The following is a 19,789-nucleotide window of genomic DNA, read 5'->3' as shown; positions in this document are numbered from 1 at the left end:
TTTTCCGTCGGTTTGGTAGGAGGCAAAGCTGCAGAATCCCGGTGTCGGTCCGTGCAGAGGGAAGTCACTTCATGATGTGCTTGAGGGGCAGCAAAGAGCTGGAGTAGGGCTCACACCTACACCCCAGAGCCCGCAGCAGAGTGAATCCGAATTAACGTTCCCATTACGCTGCCTTAAAATTGTCCCTCGGCTCAGTTCCGGCTGTGTCAATATTTTTCTTCTCGTGAAAAACGTCTTTCGAGCGTTCGGATCCGCCCCCCCATAACTGACACCCGACGTATCCACATTTATTTTTGTTTGCAGCAAGCTCAGCCCACAGGGTCCAAAGTCGATGCCGAGGGCGGGGACTCCGGTAACACCCGAACCCGGTGACCCGGGGCCGTCCCGAGGTGCTGAATCACCGGGGGGGGGGATATGGGGGGGCGGTGTCCCCCATCCCCTCTCCGCCCCTCGCCCCTCCCGGCCCCACGTCACTTGTTATGTCTCCGCCGACGGCCGCGGCTCCGCCGGGGCGGGGACAGCGGTGGGAGGGAGGCGGAGGGGCCGCGGCCCCGAGAGTCCCCTCCGCCCTCTCTTTTCCCCTCCTTTCTCCTCCCTTCTCCTCCCCGGCCCGCCCCGCGGCAGCCCGGCCTCCGGCTCGGCTTTCGGCGGCCCCTCGGCGGGCAGCCCCCGGCGGGAAGATGTGGGTGAAGCTGTGCTGTTTGCTGCTCTACTTCCTGGCGCTTTTCGTCCTGGCCAGGGTGTTCGAGGCCGTGGCGTGGTACGAGAGCGGCTTCCTGGCCACGCAGCTGGTGGACCCGGTGGCTCTGAGCTTCAGGAAGCTGCGGACCATCCTGGAGTGCCGGGGGTTGGGGCACTCGGGGCTGCCCGAGAAGAAAGATGTGCGGGAGCTGGTGGAGAAGTCAGGTAGGCGCAGTCAGCTCCCCCCCCCCTGGCGACCCACGCGTGGGGAGGGGAGGGGGGGTCGGTCCCCTGTTCACCCCCACGGCGGTGGAGAGGGGGGTGGGGAGGGTGACCATCCCCGGTGACCCCCGCACGGGCTCTCGCCGCCCTTGGGATGGAGATCCGGGCGCTGCTTGCCGGGCCAGCGCCGTGTCCGGGTGTCCGTGGGGAGGCAGCTGCGTTCCCCTAGCCAGGAGCCGGGCGGCGGAGCGGTTAAATGGAGGAAGGCAGGGGGGAAGCTCGGGGGTGGTGACGTTAAAAGCCTCCGCGGCGTTGTGAGCCCGAATCGGCTGCGTGGAGGGAAGGCAGGCGGGCGGGCAGGCCTCGGGGAGCCGGGGCACCGGGAAACGGCTCTTCCCGGGGAGTTCCGCTGGGTTGCTGGGGGGCTCTTGGGGTCGGGATGGGGTTGGCGAGGTGGTGGTGGTGGTCCAGGTGAGGGCCCGTGACATCTGCCGGGAAAAACGGGGAGGAAAGGATCCAGGTAGATGCGGTGGGTTACTGTTTCCCGCTGGGGCTGGCTGGGTTCTGTCTCTTCCTCTCCCTCCCCGTTTGCTGATTTTATTACAGGTGTTGCTGTCGAGCTGGGTAATGAGGAGAGCAGGGATTTCGTAGCTCTGGGGCAGAAGGGATGGGTACTGATGGACGCGGTGGTTATGTAGAAGAGGAACAGAAGTAGATCCTACATAGGGGGGGAAAATGGTTTGGAAAAAGGCAGGGAAGCGTTTTGAAAGCAGGGAAAACCAGGTGAAAGAGGTGGACTTCTGAGGGGTGATTAATGGTGAAGGGTGAAGAGCAGCGGAGATGTGAGGGATAGCAGAAGTGTCTTGAAAGTAAGGATGCTGGCCTGGAGCAGCCCGAGGGACATGGCCCCAAGGGCTGGGAGATGGGGCTGATGTAATAGCTGTGGTGCCAGCCAAGAGGGAAAATGTGAGTAGCTGCTTTTAAATCGGTGATTGAAGTGCTGTTGATCCAGGAGAGAGAGAAATCCCCGTGATGAGGAGAGACAGAGAGGGGTTTAAATGTCCAGACCGAAAGCGAGAAGGATTTGGATGAATATAGTGAATGCCATAACCTTAGCAATGCTGGCTGCTTTTAAATATTTTATATTAATGTCAGACATTTAAATCTAATTTGCTTTTATCGTTTATTGTTTATTTATGTTTATTCACTTTGCTGTTCCAACAGCATCAGGCAAGTTCACTTTTGTTTCCAATCCCTTTCTCTCCTTGGCTGTTGGTGCTTTGGTGATGTCACAATGTTTGGGTTGCAAAAGCTGCAGGGAAGCCTTAAACTCCCAACAAACTGTAATAACCCAGTATTTCAAATGGCATGGGAACACTTCTCATAACAACAGGCTTTGCAGCATTTTTCTTTTTTTTTAATTTTTTTTTTTTTTTACCCCTAAATTCTACAAATACTTTACAAATACTTTTGGAACCCCCTCAAGGGTTTCAGCTGTAACAGTATTGTATATTCTGAAGGAAACAGCCTCTTTGATCAAGGCAATTTCTTCACACTTTATAGATGAGTTACTAGAATGCTGGTTGTCATTAACAGAGTTTGTGATGATTGTGAAATAAAACATGAGAAGGAAATGAGTCTATAAAGGAAATGTTATCAGATGATTTTACTGGGAGCTCCATACTTAACTAGGACTGGAGTTCATTGGGACTCTCTCCAGCTTCCCAAACAAGCCAACAGCTATGTTGTTCTACCTGAGATTTTTACTTGCAATGGGACAATCAACATGGCTTTTGTTTTGGTGTGTTACAAAATCATTGAGATTCTGGAAGTCTGAATTATCAGTATTACAAGTTAGGTGCTGCAAAATTCCTATCCTATGGAATGAAAGCAAAGATACATTCATTAAAATTGCTCTCAGCAAAAACTACTGTTATTTTCAGAGAGTAAAGTTTAGAAGATGTTCAGTTGTTATTTTGTGCACTCGTTTGCACCTGTGCTACATCTGTATAATCAGAAGTATTGTGTTAAATGTCTTCTGTGGTCTGACAACTGCAGTAAAATTGTTCATAGTCATCTCACTTGAACAGAAGTAACTTCAAAGTTTATCTGGCTTCCTACTGAAAAGTTTAGTTGAGCAACCATGTAAATATAGTTAATTGAACTGTTGCTAGAATTTATGAAGCAACCTTTGGCATGTGTCAATTGAATTTCTCTGTTTGTCTCTTTTTCAGGAGACCTGATGGAAGGAGAGCTTTATTCTGCTCTCAAGGAGGAAGAGGCCTCTGAATCGGTTTCCAGTACAAACTTTAGTGGTGAAATGCACTTCTATGAACTTGTAGAAGACACAAAAGATGGGATCTGGCTGGTACAGGTATAGAAAATTCATAATTTATTTATTTATTGCATCCAAACTGTGCTTCAAATGCAGAGTTTATGAGGGTAGTTAACTAATGGCAAAACTGAATTACAGAGAGATGGTGACAAAGCTAAACTACATCTTTATGATCTGTAAGGAATAAATCTGTTCAAAAAACCAATAAAGGCTGGTTCCTGTAGAGACAGCAGGACAAAAACCCCAAAACAAACAACCAAGCAGAACTTATTCTGTGGATTGCTGTTTGATAACCAGGTACTTCAGAACCAGAAAATAAGCAAAGCAGCACACACTTAAGTACACAGACTATGCAAGTACTTGGACCTGGTATTGCAAGAGCTTGTGTAATGTGTGAAGGAGGTGCTTTAAGTGTAGATTCTCCCAGCTGGCACAGGAGAAGTGCCTCTGGTGTTGTTCTTCCTTTTGCTTGCCTGACATGCTCAGACCCAACCAGTTTAAGTTTCTGTTTATCAGAGAGGCTTGGAGCACTTTTAAAATCTCTATTGCCTCTTCATAAAGGCAAGATCCCAGTGTGCTGCTTCCCAGGCTAACAAGCTGCTTCTACAGTGTATTCCAGTAGCTTAAAAGTTAACCTTGCCCCAGACTTTCTGAGCCCACTGATTTTAGAGTGTGCTTTCCCATGGCTGCATGAGACTAAGAGGGTACTTAGGAAAAGGAAGAAAGATGTTTGCTAACACAATTCTTGGAACTATTTTTCATCACTTTTGAGACTATAAGTAATTAGAGCATAATGTAAAATCCCATTGCTGCATCAGCTTATCTGTTGGTATTTTTCTAAAGCATAAATTCCCTGCTAATAACCCAATCAGGTAATCAGAATTCTTCACCAGACAAGTCATTGTTCAGCTGACAACTCTCCTGCCTGGTTTGTCTGGTCCTCCTCACTTTATTTTATTATCAAGACTTAATAACTTTCTGTTAGTAGATCTGCACTGTCACCACATCAGATCTCACCCTAAAACAGACAGGGAGACAACAATTACCTTCACAATCAAATGGCTTTTGTATTTTGGGAAAGGTACGTTTGGCACTTACTGAATCTACATTTCAGGTTTAAATCACACGGAAGGGGATTCTCCAAGTAGAGAGAAAGTTGAAAGGAAGTTAATTCATCTCCAAGTTAGCTGACAAATAAAAGAATGACTGTGCTATAAAAACCCTCCTTCCTCTCTGTGCAGCTCAAAAGAATAAAATATGGTAGTTCTCTGTTTTCTGCTGCTTGCAGGATTCTGATCGTAGTATATTTTCAGCTAGCTTCATAATAGCAGATCAGATAGGCTGTGTTTTGAGATCTCCAGTCTGATTAATGTTGTCATCATTCTGGGAATATTTGCACAGCTATTCAGTTGGTCACAATAGCTGTGGAAAAAACGATTAGTGGAATTTACTGAATAATTTACTTGCTGAATGCTATTTGTCTGGTTTTCCACAATAAAAACCACTAGACATGTCAATTTTTTTTTTCTCATTCTTGCCTTCTGAGTGTTTATCACTTTGAGTTTTCATTTGTTTACTTCCCCACCATAACTCCTGGGCTGGATTCTTCTTGTTTTTTGCAGGTTTTCCCATGCTCTTTTCTTTCTCATCCCTGCAGAGCTGTTTTTTTTTATCACCACTTCCCTGCTCAAATTATTGATTACCCTCCCTTACCCATTCTCCTCTACAGTTAGGCATCCCCTGGAAACTTTATAGCTAATTAATCAACTTTTTGATCAATGCTTTGTAATTTTTTTAAATCAATGCTTTGTCAGGGGACAGTACAAAAGTGAGGATGTCTCATGGGTGGGTTTGGTGACCACAAAGTCAGAGCATTTCCTTGCTCTGTAGTTGCTGGGAAGCAGAAAGGATCTCCAGATTCTTTTCATGATCCTGACAGAATCTCTGTTTCATGGAGGCTGCTAGAAAGCAGTAGAAGGAGAAGAACAATTCCAGCTCAGGTAGCACAGTGTTTGTTGGTTTTGAAGACTTTATGGTGATGTATGGGAGGATGGGGATTCTGAAGATTATTTTTATTTGCCAATGCATGTAAGAGCAATTTCTGGGGTGGCACAAGCTGGTACTGTGATAGCCATCACTGTCTCTAGAGAATCAAAGGAAGAAGAGGAAACAATTATTGTTTCTTGGTATGTTTGAGTTTTATTATTTAGTGACAGCAGGTTATTTCCTTGAAGAAAGTCAAAGTCCATACACAAGAAGAGGATGTTTTGTGGCTTAGTTTGTTTGTTCTCTGAAAATCAACATGCAAAGCATCCAGGTTCAGGGGTATGTTTCTCAATGTGGCTCTTCACAGGGGGCCTCTACTCCTATGTGCAGCTTCCTTAGTCACAGAGAGCAATGTATCTCTCTCCTTAGCTCATGATCTCATCACCTTTCCTTTTATTCCTTTCCACTTACTTGCCAGCTGCTGTTGTACACTGCTTTGCCTGGCAAGAAGGTTGAGTGGTAGTTTCTAGAACTGCTTCTCTTGTTTGGTAGAAGAGTAACACGTAATGTACTTGTTTTTCCAGGCTCTGCTAAGGCTTGTGCTCTGTGGTTGGTCTCCAGAATCCTGTCACATCCAACACTATTGTAGTAATTTTTAAAATATACAGTAAATGACCTGCAGATAAAGAATCATCTTTGAAGGAGGATCTAAATTAATCTATATTTTTATTTTAAAAGTCTCTAGTGTAACATAGGGGTAGAGAAAAGTAAAGGGAACTTTCTTCTTGGCATTGAAGTAGGAGGACAAATATTTTGATCTTGTCTGGTAGAGTTGCGAAGGACAAAGTTGGTGTTGTGGGTAGTTATAGGTATGAAATGTTTCAGTCTCTTCTGCATCTCAGCTTCTTGTTCAAGTGGTGTAGTCACAGAGCAAGTGATGTGCCTGCAGGATTTTGGTGGTGATTTGTTCTTTCTTTTGCTTGCATGTAGGATAAGTAATTTCATATTTGCCTTTTTAATTTTGGCAGGTGATCGATCAGTTGCTCTTGCTACAAGGAAGTAGAAGCACTCAATCCTTTTAAAATAATCAGTATTTTTGTCATTTGCTGTAGCACTTCAGGACTGTTTATCATGAGATTTTTGTTTATTATGAGATTATTGTTTATCATGATTTTGACTTTCAGTATCCTTCTTGAGAGTTCATATCCAGTCAAGAGTGCAGAATACCATCAGCTAGAATGTAATAGTTCTCAAATTGCCAACATATCCATGTTAATTCATTGCAGAAGCTCTGACTTATTCTTAAGCTCTAACTTAACTGACAGCTTAACTGAGCTGTTCAGATTGGTGCATGGATCACCCCACCTCCCTTGAGAAACTACATGTACTTTTGAGGTGGTTAATTTTTGCATGCTGTGATGGATGTCATCTTCTGTCTTTGCCTATTTTGATCTAATTTCTCATGGTCATTTCCTCAGAAAAGCAAAGACATCTTTATCCAGATAGATGGATTCTGAACCAGTTGTGAGTTCTTAGGAAAAAGCAACTATGAGGAAATTCAGTTGCATCGGCAAAATGGCAAATAATAAACAGTGAGATGTCTCAATTAATTAAATTACAGTCATCTAGAAAGTTACTGATGTTATCTGAAATAAGGTTGCTTCTTTCCATACTTCTAATAAAACACTCTCCAGTCCACTTATAGTTAATTGTATTTCTAAATGAGAATTGTCCAAATACTGTTTTATCTATGGGAGAATATTTTGCAACATAACTGTTGATTATAAAGAGTCCTATGAAAAGCACATCAGAAGCTTAATTAATAGACCTGTGTTCTTGAATCTTTGTATCTTTATGAGTACCTACAAGTCTTCAAGGGAGTGCATGGAAGCAAGAAATGCTTCCTTTGGCCATGTATCCTGTGCAGGCACTGTGGGGGAGTTCCTGGATCTGCAGAGGTCTGGATACCTCAAACTACCAACCCATACTGACAGTTCTCACATGCATACAACCATTTAATAAGTTAGAAATCAGGTTTGCCTTTGGCAAAATCACACCTTTTCTGATTCAGTTGTCAGTAATCCTTTGTGCAGAGACTGACTTGCTGAGGCTGGGTGAGGAAGGACTGCTCCTGAGAGAGAGCTACCTGTATGTGTGTGTGTGTGCAGCAGGAAATGGTGTTTCTTACTTAACAGGTTTTATTCTTCCTGATGTCACAGTGCCCAGAGCTGATAAGCATTCAGAGTTATCTAAGCTGTAAAACCAAGTTTTGATTATTTATGTGTATTGAAAATTGTGTGCTCTTGGGATGAGCAGGTGTGCCTGACACCTGGTACCCTGGCTAAACTCCAGCTTCAATACTGCCTGAGCTTCCCATGGCACTGCCATTTGGATACAGTTCTTGCTTCCTTTCGTGGCACATACTCCTATCCTGTAAAGGCTAGAAATGCTGCCAGTGTGAATATTTTTCCATTGCAACAAATTTATATATAAAACAGGTGTATTACTTAAGAGCTTCTGCTGTATTGCCATGATCTCAAAATTGTTGCTTTTTGCTTTGAGGGTTTTTTTTAAGTGTTGTTCTCATCTCTGGCACAATGTAACAAACACAAATGGAATGACTCTTAATGAGACAAGCAAGGCGCAAGGACTGCCAACCCTGCAAAGCACTTCATCAGAATGCTTTTTACCTTTAATGTTACTGAGGTTACTTTAGGTTCCTGAGGCTGTTAAAAGCAGTAATAACTAGGTTTAAGGGCTGATTTTAAGATGTCCTCTTTGATAAAATCAATCTGGCAAAGGTGTTCAGTTTGTGGGAAGTTATCCTTGCAAATCCTGTGGTCTGCAAAGTACTAGGGTTGCTGCAAGTTGCTGGAGTGGAGGCACCTCCTTAGAGAGTGTAGTTCTTGTTCATGTCAGTGGAACCAGCCTTGTGCTCCGTATCTTGTAGGGATTATTCCCCATTAAAAAATACTATTAAGTCCTAATACAGAATCTTTGTTATGAGGATGTGTGTAAGCTCATTCTTTCCTCCAGCACGCTGCAATTCTTAAGAATCACGTGTTCAGTAGATTGGTTTTTTTCCTCTTTATGCCTTAACTTTAGGAGAAAGCAGAGAAAAGAATTGAGAGTCCTGCAATTGGTTAAAATAATGAGAGCTGAAACATCAAGAAGTGTTTTGCATCTGTGTATTTGACTTCCATTCTCATGCCTTTTTGCCTATTAGAACGTTTTTAGTTGTGGAGGAGCTTCAAAACATTAGAGATCAATCTTGTTAGTGACCTGTTTTGAAATTTCTACCTAACTATTGAAGAGGGATTGAACAATATTTGGTTTAAATGAACAGAAAATAGGAGAATGCTCAAATAAGGCTACAGTCATGTGCTTGAGTACTGCTGGAGTACCAGAGCAGAAATCTGTCTTTGCTTATCACATTGCTACAGCAAACTTTTTACAGCAACAGTGTTTCCTTGAGCCAGTTCCATTTCTTATTTTTTACTGGTATTTTAAGAATGTATGTTTCATAAAATATATTTTAAAAAAACCTTAATTATAACTGGGAAATTAAGGAGCAACTGCATCAATGACAGTCATGAAGTTGATATTATGATGTCTGGGCATCTACCTGAGACACCTTGCCTCTCTTGCTTAATCCAGAAGAAGTGTCTTGCTGACAGTGTAGTGCTTTTCCAAGTGTTTATATGTTTCTGTCTCCAGAATATTTATTCTTATAGTCTGTTTGCTTCTTTAATATCTTGACTTACAGACCAAAGTGACTCTATTGATTATGTTCTTGATTAGCCTCTATTGGGAGAGTTCTCTCTAATTCAGTCAGGAGAGCTCTTCCATTGCCAAAGCTACCTATGCAAATACTTATTGAAATAATCAGAATTTTGATGATTTCAGTCTGATATGTCCCTGGATTAGTTCTATCTATCTTTGTTTTCTGTGGTATCTTGAAGCCACCTTTTTAGGTATTTATGGAAATAAAACAGGAAAACTCAATCAGAACATGTAGAAATAAAGGTGATTTCCAACCCCCCATCTTTCCATTTTTACTTTGCAGATCTTGGTGGCATAACTAACCTGCAGCATTTCAGTGTAACTGGAGGAGAAGCTCCTAACCTTTCAGGATATTGTGTGGTCCTCCCAAATTCACAGATAAAATGCAAAGAAAGTTGTGTCTGAAACTACAGAGGAAGTTTGTGGATGGATGTCCAGTGAGGACCTGGCCTTCTCTCCAGCATCTTCCTCCACAAGAGCAGCCAGACATTCATTCAGTGATTCAGACCCTGCAGTCATGGCCTTGGTCAGGTGTAGGTTAGGAAGCAGGTCTTGTCTGTGATGTGGGATTGCTAAATGTCAGGGTTACTTTGATCCCATTGGATTCTCTTAGCCCATTAAGATGATTAATGGGTAATTGGGTTATCTTCATTGTCTGTTTGTCACTCTGACATATGATATGTTGCAGATTGTGAACACAGCTGAGAGTAAGAAAACCTTGAAGGGTTTGTGTTCCTCTAAAAGTGGTGTTTGTTTCCCAGCTGTGCCAGCTGATGTCACAAATTACCTTCACCTTTAAAATGGGGTAGAGCATATGAGTGAAAGGGATGAGTTCAGCTCCCTGCTAGACTGTGGAACAGCTGTGTATAAAATATTTTGCTGTCTTAAATCATAAGCTGTCTGAGTGCCATACTCATATTGACTCTTTTTGGAAACACTTGAGTTCCAACCTGAGCATATTCATGGATAACTTGTTCATATTGCACTCCATTTGACATCACCTTTTAGTTTCACTGACTCCAGGTATCTACCCCACTACTCCCAGTATGTGAGCTCAGTTAACCAGTTTGTTCTGTTTGTTGTAACATATTCTGGGCTTTGGTTATTCCACAGCCAGTTAATATCAATGGCTAAAAGGTCCTTTTGGATCACCTAACAGACCCAAGCTTTTCCTGCCATGGCTGTTTCTAACTGCTGGGTTTCCCAAGTGTCCAGTTCATTATTGGAATTCGATTTCATTTCTGACACTGCATTACAAGATTTGTGCAGCTCTTCTTGCATGGTGTTATAATCCTCTTTTGTACATAGACATACTTCCAATTTTATGTCATCTATAAATGGCTTTGAGAGACCTCAAGTTACTGCAGGAAGGGCATTAACAGGACTATATGCTGAACTGAGCTCTAAGGTAAATCTGTTAAGGAGTCTGTTAGCACTTTTCTGTCATTTTGATGGTTTTTTGCCTTAGCTGATTTCTTACTCTCTTTAGGTCACTTTAGAACTTTTTTTCTTTTCACTCACCATAAAATCTCATCTCCAGTTCTCCTGAAAAATTTCCATGTGGCACAGTGCTAGATACCCTACCAAAATACAAAGGATACTATGTTCCTTTTCTCTTGAAACTGGGCTCTTGTCCTCCAAGAAAAGCTGGATTTGTAACTCTCAACTTACTCGGGAATTAAACATAAAAATTCCATGGTGGAAAGGGTGGAAAATTCAGCAGTCTCTGGACCTTTAAAATTTGCATACTGTTGAGATCAAACTGGTGGGATAATTTTTTTCCATGTGCTCTTAAATATAGTTACTAACTTGTTATTCTCTTGTCAAAATGTAAATTACTTTGACAGGGGTTTTAGAAGAAATCTTTTCAGGTTCTTGTGTAATTTGTGTATTACAGCTGTGGGATGGAGATGACCTGCTTACTCTGATTTAAGTGCATTAAGTGATTTTTGTTTCCATCTTTAGGTGGTAATTTTTCCCATAGACTTGCTAACCTGTCCCTGGCCAGGCAACTCCTCTTCCTTGAAAACTGAGTCAGAGCATTATTTAATTTTAAAATGAAAATTATCTTACATTTCTATACTATCTTAATTGTATGGTGATTCTACTGCTTTTCCTCCTGTTCTATTCTTATCCCTGTTACTGAAAAACCTTTTGATGCAGCATGTAATATTCTTTGTATGGTCTAACTCAAAATGCTCATTTTCCCTTGCTGCTTTTTTTTTAAAAAATTTCTCACATATTTTTCTTAGCTAGTTCTTCCTTTTGACCTTTTTCAATTCATTGTAGACTTTCAAACTATTTATAACATCTTATTGGAAAAGCTTGCAAGGAAGAAATGCAGGACTTGACAGCGTGTTTTTTTCCCCTTGCTTGAAATAGAAAATTCTGATAGCTTTAACACCTTGGACTTGAAATATTTCCAGGCCTTTTCCACATTTCAAATTCCTGGTCTCCTCAGTTGCAGGTTTTTAAGCTAAAAATTTTCTTAGTTTATAAAAATTCACACTCCTTAAATAAAAATCTGTTCCAAGTATTTGCAAGTTATCTTTAACTTGAGCTGAATTACATTGGGATTGCTTAACCTGCAGTATTTTCTCATGCTCCTTCACCCACAGATATGATGATTCCTTTCCAAAATACAAACCAAACTCTGTGTGGTGAACTCCCAATGTTCTAAGTGGGTGTTGGCTGCAAGCAGCAGCTGCAGTGGACATGTTTGAGGGGTTTTTTTTTCCATAATGACATAAAAAACACAAGCCCAAGAAATTTCCAAAGCTTCAGTGTGTAAAACCATAGTGGGGTTCTCTCTGTTTCATTACAAAATAAAGACTGCTTGTTCTGTCATTGTCCTACAGAAAAAAATACTTTCTCCATGAGGAAAGATTTTTCATAGGAAAGGAATCAAACTGGTATTAATTCTACTATAGGATAGCAAGAGATACCAATAACCATATTTGCAATGATCTCCTCTTGACACTGAAAGTTAGCATTGCAGTATCAGATGGAGCAAAGGATTAGTTCTCCTGCACATAACATCAGCATATTCTTAAGTATTCTAGATTTTCTCACAACATGCACACACAGTTTTGGAAGCAGCCAATTTCTGTGTATTTGTATCAGAGTAATCCATTTACCAGAGTTTTGTGCTTACTAATAAAATGCACTGATTCCTTACTGTGTTGGATGGATGCATTTTTCATGACATGGTAGCTTCAAGAACATACTGGTGTTAAAGCATCTTCAGGAACAGGGTCTCTTTTAGTTGAATTAAGTGAAAGGAAGAAGTTTACAATATCAAAAGGAGTTACTTCAGTTACATTGGATGATGTAAAGGAGCCTTAATAATATGGCAGATTTCTCCAGTTCATTGTCTCAATGCTTGAAGGTTACATCTAGCTAACCAAAAAAGTTTTTCTATGTGGTGTGTGTGTTTTGAGAATAAATTGAAGGATTCTTATCTACATGCCTCAGTTTTTATTTAAACACTTTGGGCTCAGTGGAATAGGAGTGTCATCTGCTTAGTGAATTTTTATTTTATAAGTTTCTAAGAGGGTGCTGTGTACCAGAAAGCACATAATTTTTTTTAATCTCAAAAGCCAGGCATGCTTTTGACTTGGTCTCAGTCTGTACACAGAGAACTGTTAATCATGGTGACAACTGAATTTCCAGGGGAAAGCTGACATTTGAGGTTACTAACTCAGAAAGTGATAGGGGTAAGTTTAATGGAGAGTAATCAAATACCTAACAAATGGAAGTTTCAAAACTTAATTTTAAAATATATTTTAAGTGGTTGCCAGTAAGCCTGCAGAAGCATGTGAGGCATTTCTAAAATAGAAACTGTGACAGCTCATGGAGTAATGCATGATCAGTCATGTCATTCAGAATTACCTGTCAGCTGCAGGCAGGCAGTGTTTTCTTTTCTTTTCTTTTCTTTTCCTTTTTTTTTTTTTCATTACCTGTAGGGTTATAAGTCAGAGGATGTGTGCTTATTTTTTGTCATTTGCATCTTCAGAAGCTTATGTCTGGGTAACCTGAAGTACTACTTTAATATACCAGGTTAAAACAAATTATATCTTGGGATATATCACAGTAAATTATCATCCTGAAATGGCAGATGGGACATTGGAGTTGGTGGAACAGTCACGAAAAGTTGCAGAGTGAGTCACTGGTAAAGCTGGAAGGAGTCAAGATTTTTAGGCATTATCTGTGAGTTTAATCAATAATTTCCACCACTGAGAAATAGTTGGCAGTATAATCTGGTATCAGGTACATACATTCCAACTCATTGTACTTGCTCTGAGACAACATTTCTTTGGCATGTTGTAACTTTTCATGGAGGAGTGCAATAAAATAAAGGTCCTTTTTTTACTGCAAAGAAGAGGAACCTGCTGCACCCTCTTCTTTTCTCTCCTACTGTTAACTGGTTAGTGATAATTTTGATATTTCCCCAAGGGTTTTTTTAGCTACCACTGATTTAGTATCATAACAGGTACTTAAAATGATGATGTGCTTTTGTCTTTCTGCAGAAACTATTTCTGTCTGAGAGCTTCACTCTCCAAAGACACTTAGTGTGACTGCCATTTGTCTGTACCTATTGTGTGCTCTAAGAGAAATAGAAAACAGATCAAGGGTGACTAGATCTCTGCTTTTTTGAAACTTGCTCTTTATTTCAGGAAGAAAACTTACTGTGATACTAAACATATTATTTCCTTTTGGCAATAGGTCATAGCGAATGACAGAAGCCCACTGGTGGGTAAAGTCCACTGGGAGAAAATGGTGAAGAAAGTGTCAAGATTTGGCATACGTACTGGCACTTTTAACTGCTCCAGTGACCCCAGGTAAATTCTTAAAGGATTATCTAATTCCTGAGAGTATCTTAAGGTTCAGCTGTGTTGTAAAAGTAGCTGTGACAGGAGGTGGCTGTATTCATGTTTTTATCCCTACTAAAATCTGTTCAGAATTCTCCATTATAGTATTTATCAGCATCATAAATTCAGATCTGCAGCTTCCTGAAGCATCATGGGGAAATATATGATGAGACTATGGAAGGAAACAAATAGAAGAATCTGGTCTTATAGTCCAGGCATTTGGGGACAAGAACTGTGCTTGCTTAGGACAAATATAAATATATATATATATATAGCCATATAAGAGAACTATATTAGGTGTGGAGTTGTTATATTGCCATCTGGAAAGGAGGAACACAAGGTAGCATGAACCTTGCAAACAGTGCCTGCTTCTCAGGGTTACTGACAAATCCTGTTCCCTGACAAATGGTCCTGTGTTTATATATAAACTTACACACACCCTTTGGCAACATCCAGTGTGCCCTGCAAGATTCACTGTTGCTTGCATGCACATTCAAACAAGGAGGAAGGGCACAGCCAAAGAAGTTATTAATAATTCTGTGCTGCTGCAGAAAGGCTGCAACACTTTGTGTTGGAACCCTTTGCTTCACATGAGGGGAAGCTCTGGAATTCCAGTGGCATGAATGGGTATGCTCATATCACACACCATAAGTCCTAAATATTTACAGATATCTCAAAGTTAATCATAAGAGGAAATTCTTAGCCTATGCAGTGTTTATGCAAAATAATCCTGTCTAATCAAAACACTGGTGTTTGAACATCGTACATATTTGGCAGTGTTTCTCTTGTATAGCTCCTAAGTAGTCTTAATGTTATGATAAAATATTATGTTTTAAATTTTTTTTTCATAATACAAAAAATCTTTTGTTGAATAAACCCTCACAGTTTTCATCTGCTTACAGCTGAAATTCAGAAGAAAGCTGCTCACTGGCAGCAGTCAGGATAACCTAACTAATTGAGTAATATGGCTCCTTCTAAAAATGCTAAATTCAGATTTCTGAGACAAGGAGTTGCAATTGTCTAAATATTTAAAGTTGACAGATCAAAACCCCAATGAGGGGTGTAGAGAAGATGGCTAGTGAGTTAGGCTGATGGGACCTGTTTCAGTGTGCAAAGGGAGGCAGTTCACACACCTCCTGGCTGTGTAACGTTTGGATTGTTCAAACTTGCCAGACATGTCCTAAAAGGAGGCCAGATAGCTGGGTGGCACAGTGAGGCTGACAGAAAGGATGCAGGAGTGGAGGCATCCTCTGAGTCACCAGCCTCATCTCACAGCTACTGGGGTCTGATCACGACTTGGGGTTCAGCCTTGTGGAGCCTCTTCTTTTAGGGATGGATTTGGAGTTCATCCCACCTCAACACTGTCTGCCAGAGAGTTGTTTTTCTAGCCCAAATCATCCAGCAGCACATCTGCTTCCTCCTCTGCCATTTTCTTGGTGAGATCTCTCACCATATCTCCTGTCTGCCTCCCTCCAAAATGGCCCCAGTAGGAAGTGGACACTTGTCAGCTTTGTTGAAGTAACTGCAAACAGACCAATGTCTCATTAACTTCACCCCACCACTGCTTGGCAAAACTGGGACAGAAGGAAGCACTGGGGAAGTTATCTGCATTCTCAGGAAAGCTGTGTGACACAGAGTTACACTGTAGGGATTATCTTCTTGGCTGGAATGGGAAGGAAAAATGGCTTCTAATGTTTGAGCTTTGTAGTGTAGAGTAAAAAAATCAACTTGTGTATTTTTCAAGCCCAGTTACAAGTGACTGTACAGCCTTGCTTACTATAATGACCCATGAAAATTCACACTATTTCTCTCCCTCTTTTATGAACACATATTTCTACAACATTTCTTGAAGATAGACAACAAATGTAAGAATAAACACACTCTGCTAGAGAATATTGGGTGCCCATACTTCCCACTATTATATGTAAATATTCCCACGTGCTCAGCATGTCTCTTTTTTGGGCTTATAACAGAAATGCAAGGGCTGCTGCCCCAGGAGTATGAATGTCTGTAAGCTAACCTCCCATTTTCTTTGTAGGTACTGCAGGAGGAGGGGTTGGCTGAAATCCACCCTCATTATGTCTGTTCCCCAAACCAGTACCTCCAAGGGAAAAGTAATGCTTAAGGAATACAGTGGGCGCAGAATCGAAGTGGAGCACATTTTCAAATGGATCACAGCCCACGCTGCTTCTCGGATCAAAACCATCTACAACTCTGAACATTTAAAAGAGGAATGGAACAAAAGTGACCAATATCGTGTGAAAATCTACCTGTTTGCCAACCTCGACCAGCCTCCAGCATTCTTCTCTGCACTAAGCGTAAAGTTTACTGGAAGAGTAGAATTTATTTTTGTGAATGTGGAGAACTGGGACAACAAAAGTTACATGGCAGAAATTGGTGTCTACAAGACACCGTCATACATACTCAGGACTCCCGAAGGGATCTACAGGTATGGAAATAACACTGGTGAATTTATATCCCTACGTGCCATGGATTCCTTTTTGCGCTCATTACAACCAGAAGTTAACGATTTGTTTGTTTTAAGTTTAGTTTTGGTCAATCTGATGGCTTGGATGGACCTGTTTATTACACAAGGCGCGACTATAAAGCGTTTTGTGGTTCTTATAAGCACTTTAGGGACGTATAATTCATTATTAATTATTTCCTGGCTACCCGTGTTAGGTTTTTTGCAACTACCCTACTTAGACAGCTTTTACGAATACAGTTTAAAACTCTTCAGGTACTCTAACACAACTACTTTGGCTTCTTGGGTAAGAGCCGATTGGATGTTCTACTCTTCACATCCAGCCCTCTTCCTCAGCACGTACCTTGGTCATGGTTTGCTAATTGATTACTTTGAGAAGAAAAGAAGACGCAATAACAACACCGATGAAGTAAACGCTAATAATCTGGAGTGGCTGTCAAGCCTGTGGGACTGGTACACCAGCTACTTGTTTCATCCTATCGCTTCTTTTCAACACTTCCCTTTTGACTCAGATTGGGATGAAGACCCAGATTTGTTCTTAGAGCGATTGGCCTTCCCCGACCTCTGGCTTCACCCTCTGATACCAACTGATTACATAAAAAACTTACCAGTGTGGAGGTTTAAATGCCTCGGCGTCCACTCTGATGAGGAAATGCCGGAAACCTTTCAAGACAGCGAAAGTGACTCTGACAGCGAGAACAAAGAGGTCTTCAGTAGTGGGAAAGAAGTCTCTGAGGACGATGAGCTAAGCACCCTCCATAGGTGCAGTGAAGGAGAGCCTCAGTGTGGTGCTGAGGCATGTTCCTGTGCCAATAAATATTGTCCTCAGGAGCCCTGCGAACGGAAAGCCAGATCCTACGGCTCGTACGGCACGGCAGGTGACATGGAGCCAGATTGGTCAGCCTGGCCCTCCGAGATGTTGCACTGTACAGAATGTGTTGTCTGTCTAGAAAATTTTGCAAACGGTTGTCTGCTGATGGGCTTGCCCTGCGGCCACGTGTTTCACCAGAATTGCATCGTGATGTGGCTGGCCGGGGGGCGACACTGCTGCCCCGTCTGCAGGTGGGCTTCCTACAAAAAAAAGCAGCCATACACACATCCGCAGCCTTCGTCGAGTGATGCCCCATCTTAGCTGTGTGTGCTGGTGTGTCCTTTGTAAGCTTTCAGGATATTACTGCTTGCCTTTTAAATGTTAGTCACTTAAAAGATTACGTGAAGTTTTAGTTTAAATGTTAGTGCAGTGAACTAAAATATACATGATGCTAACGTTAACGACAGAATCATTCGGTTGCCTTGTCTGTTGAGCTGAGCGCATACTTAACCGTACAGGAACTTTTTCTTTTCAACATCTGGAAACATGATGCTGGTTTTTTGTAAGCACAAAAATCAAGCCTACAACAGAAGCGTATTCCAGCAAACGTTTACAAGTTAGGATGTGGGTGAAATTGAAATTCTAATCGGAAACAATTGCTTAATTTAAGTGTTTCTCATTTTAGAGTCTGTTCAGCACATCTTTGTTGAATAATGTATGTTGTAAGACAGTACCATTTAAGAAGAAATCAGTGAAATAAATTATTTTAAAAGGAGTTTGTAATGTTAATTGTTTTGATAAATATTTTGTGTGTATGGTTACAGATGTCTTGCTGGTCTGATTTATCTGTGAAGACAATAAAAATATAACACAACTTTTGTGACTAATAAATCATCTCCTAGTGCTGCAGGAATTGATTGCTCCAGTGGTAGCCACTGGCCAAGTGGAAGGTGATGATGTTTCACTGGGAACAGCTTCATCAGTCCTCTGCCTTGAGGTGCTTCTGCTTGACCAGTGGTTTTCCAGCTGACTACAAACTGCTTTATTAGACAAAGATCATCTTCTGCCAGCTGTCTTTCCTGCACCCTCATCTGCAGACAGATAGGGAAACTTCAGGGTAACTTCTGTACAGCCTCAGGCCATCTTTGAAGTAGTAGAATGCTGTCATGCAGTGACAAAAGGGGCTTGTAAAGGTAAAAATTGCCAAATTCCAACTGTTCATGTTTTAATGTGATTTCTAAAATAAAACACCCCACCTGAGTCTAGGTTTTTTGTTTTGGTTTTGTTTTTATCAATATGAAACTGTTGGTTTGGTTGCACCTTTCAGAAGTTACCTGCCTGAAAATCCAGAGAGGAAATGTTGGCTGGAAAGGCAAAAAACCAAAAATATTTTATGATGATGTAAATAGAAAAGGGTAACTAGAAAGGTGTCTTTGATAATCATAGAATCATAGAATCATAGAATCCTAGGGGTTGGAAGGGACCTCGAAAGATCATCTAGTCCAACCCCCCCTGCCAGAGCAGGGCCACCTAGAGTACATCGCGCAGGAACGTGTCCAAGCGGGTTTTGAATGTCTCCAGTGAAGGAGACTCCACAACCTCCCTGGGCAGCCTGTTCCAGGGCTCTGTCACCCTTACAGTAAAAAAATTTTTTCGAATATTCAACTTGAACCTCCTATGCTCCAATTTACACCCATTACCCCTTGTCCTATCACTGGTAATCACTGAGAAAAGCCTAACTCCATCTCCCTGACACTCGCTCCTTACATATTTGAAAACATTGATGAGGTCACCCCTCAGTCTCCTTTTCTCCAAACTAAAGAGACCCAGCTCCCTCAGCCTTTCCTCATAAGGGAGATGTTCCACTCCCTTAATCATCTTCGTAGCTCTGCGCTGGACTCTTTCAAGCACTTCCCTGTCCTTCTTGAACTGAGGGGCCCAGAACTGGACACAATACTCCAGGTGTGGCCTCACCAATGCAGAATAGAGGGGGAGGAGAACCTCTCTTGACCTACTAACCACACCCTTCCTAATGCACCCCAGGATGCCATTGGCCTTCTTGGCCACAAGGGCACATTGCTGGCTCATGGTCATCCTCTTGTCTACCAGGACCCCCAGGTCTCTTTCACCTACACTGCTCTCCAGCAGGTCAGCCCCCAACCTATACTGGGACATCGTGTTGTTCTTCCCCAAATGCAAAACTCTACACTTCCCCTTGTTGAACTTCATCATGTTTCTCTCTGCCCAACTCTCTAGCCTGTCTAAGTCTCTCTGAATGGCCGCACGGCCTTCCGGTGTGTCAGCCACTCCTCCCAGCTTAGTGTCATCAGCAAACTTGCTGAGGGTACACTCTATACCCTCATCCAAGTCGTTGATGAAGATATTGAACAACACTGGTCCCAGTACCGACCCCTGAGGGACTCCACTAGTCACACACCTCCAACCAGATTCTGCCCCATTGACTACAACTCTCTGACTCCTTCCTTTCAACCAGTTCCTGATCCACCTCACTACCTGATCACCAAACCCACACTTGGTCAACTTATCTACAAGGATGCTGTGAGAGACGGTGTCAAATGCTTTACTGAAATCAAGATAAACCACATCTACCGCTC

The 19,789-nt window shown here is 41.9% G+C and overlaps 1 protein-coding gene across 2 annotated transcripts in view; it reads left to right on the top strand.

Moving 5' to 3' along the window:
* The first annotated feature begins 515 nt into the window (after positions 1–515).
* The window catches only part of LOC103535761 (charged multivesicular body protein 3), a 37,108-nt gene continuing 17,834 nt past the window's right edge, over positions 516–19,789 (top strand). The window contains exons 1-4 of one of the 2 annotated variants that reach the window (XM_030450415.1): positions 516–906; positions 3,138–3,277; positions 13,733–13,848; positions 15,917–17,950. In XM_030450415.1, the coding sequence (XP_030306275.1) occupies positions 681–906; positions 3,138–3,277; positions 13,733–13,848; positions 15,917–17,495 (2,061 nt within the window). In that variant the 5' untranslated portion in view covers positions 516–680 and the 3' untranslated portion in view covers positions 17,496–17,950. Of the gene's footprint in view, positions 907–3,137; positions 3,278–13,732; positions 13,849–15,916; positions 17,951–19,789 lie in introns of those variants that run through there. The other variant, XM_030450417.1, reaches the window with a different exon arrangement.

The sequence above is a fragment of the Calypte anna genome, chromosome 4B (assembly GCF_003957555.1).
Source record: "Calypte anna isolate BGI_N300 chromosome 4B, bCalAnn1_v1.p, whole genome shotgun sequence".
Classification (NCBI taxonomy): domain Eukaryota; kingdom Metazoa; phylum Chordata; class Aves; order Apodiformes; family Trochilidae; genus Calypte; species Calypte anna.
Note: the sequence above shows the minus strand (reverse complement) of the source record. Positions and strands in the feature narration are given on the sequence as shown.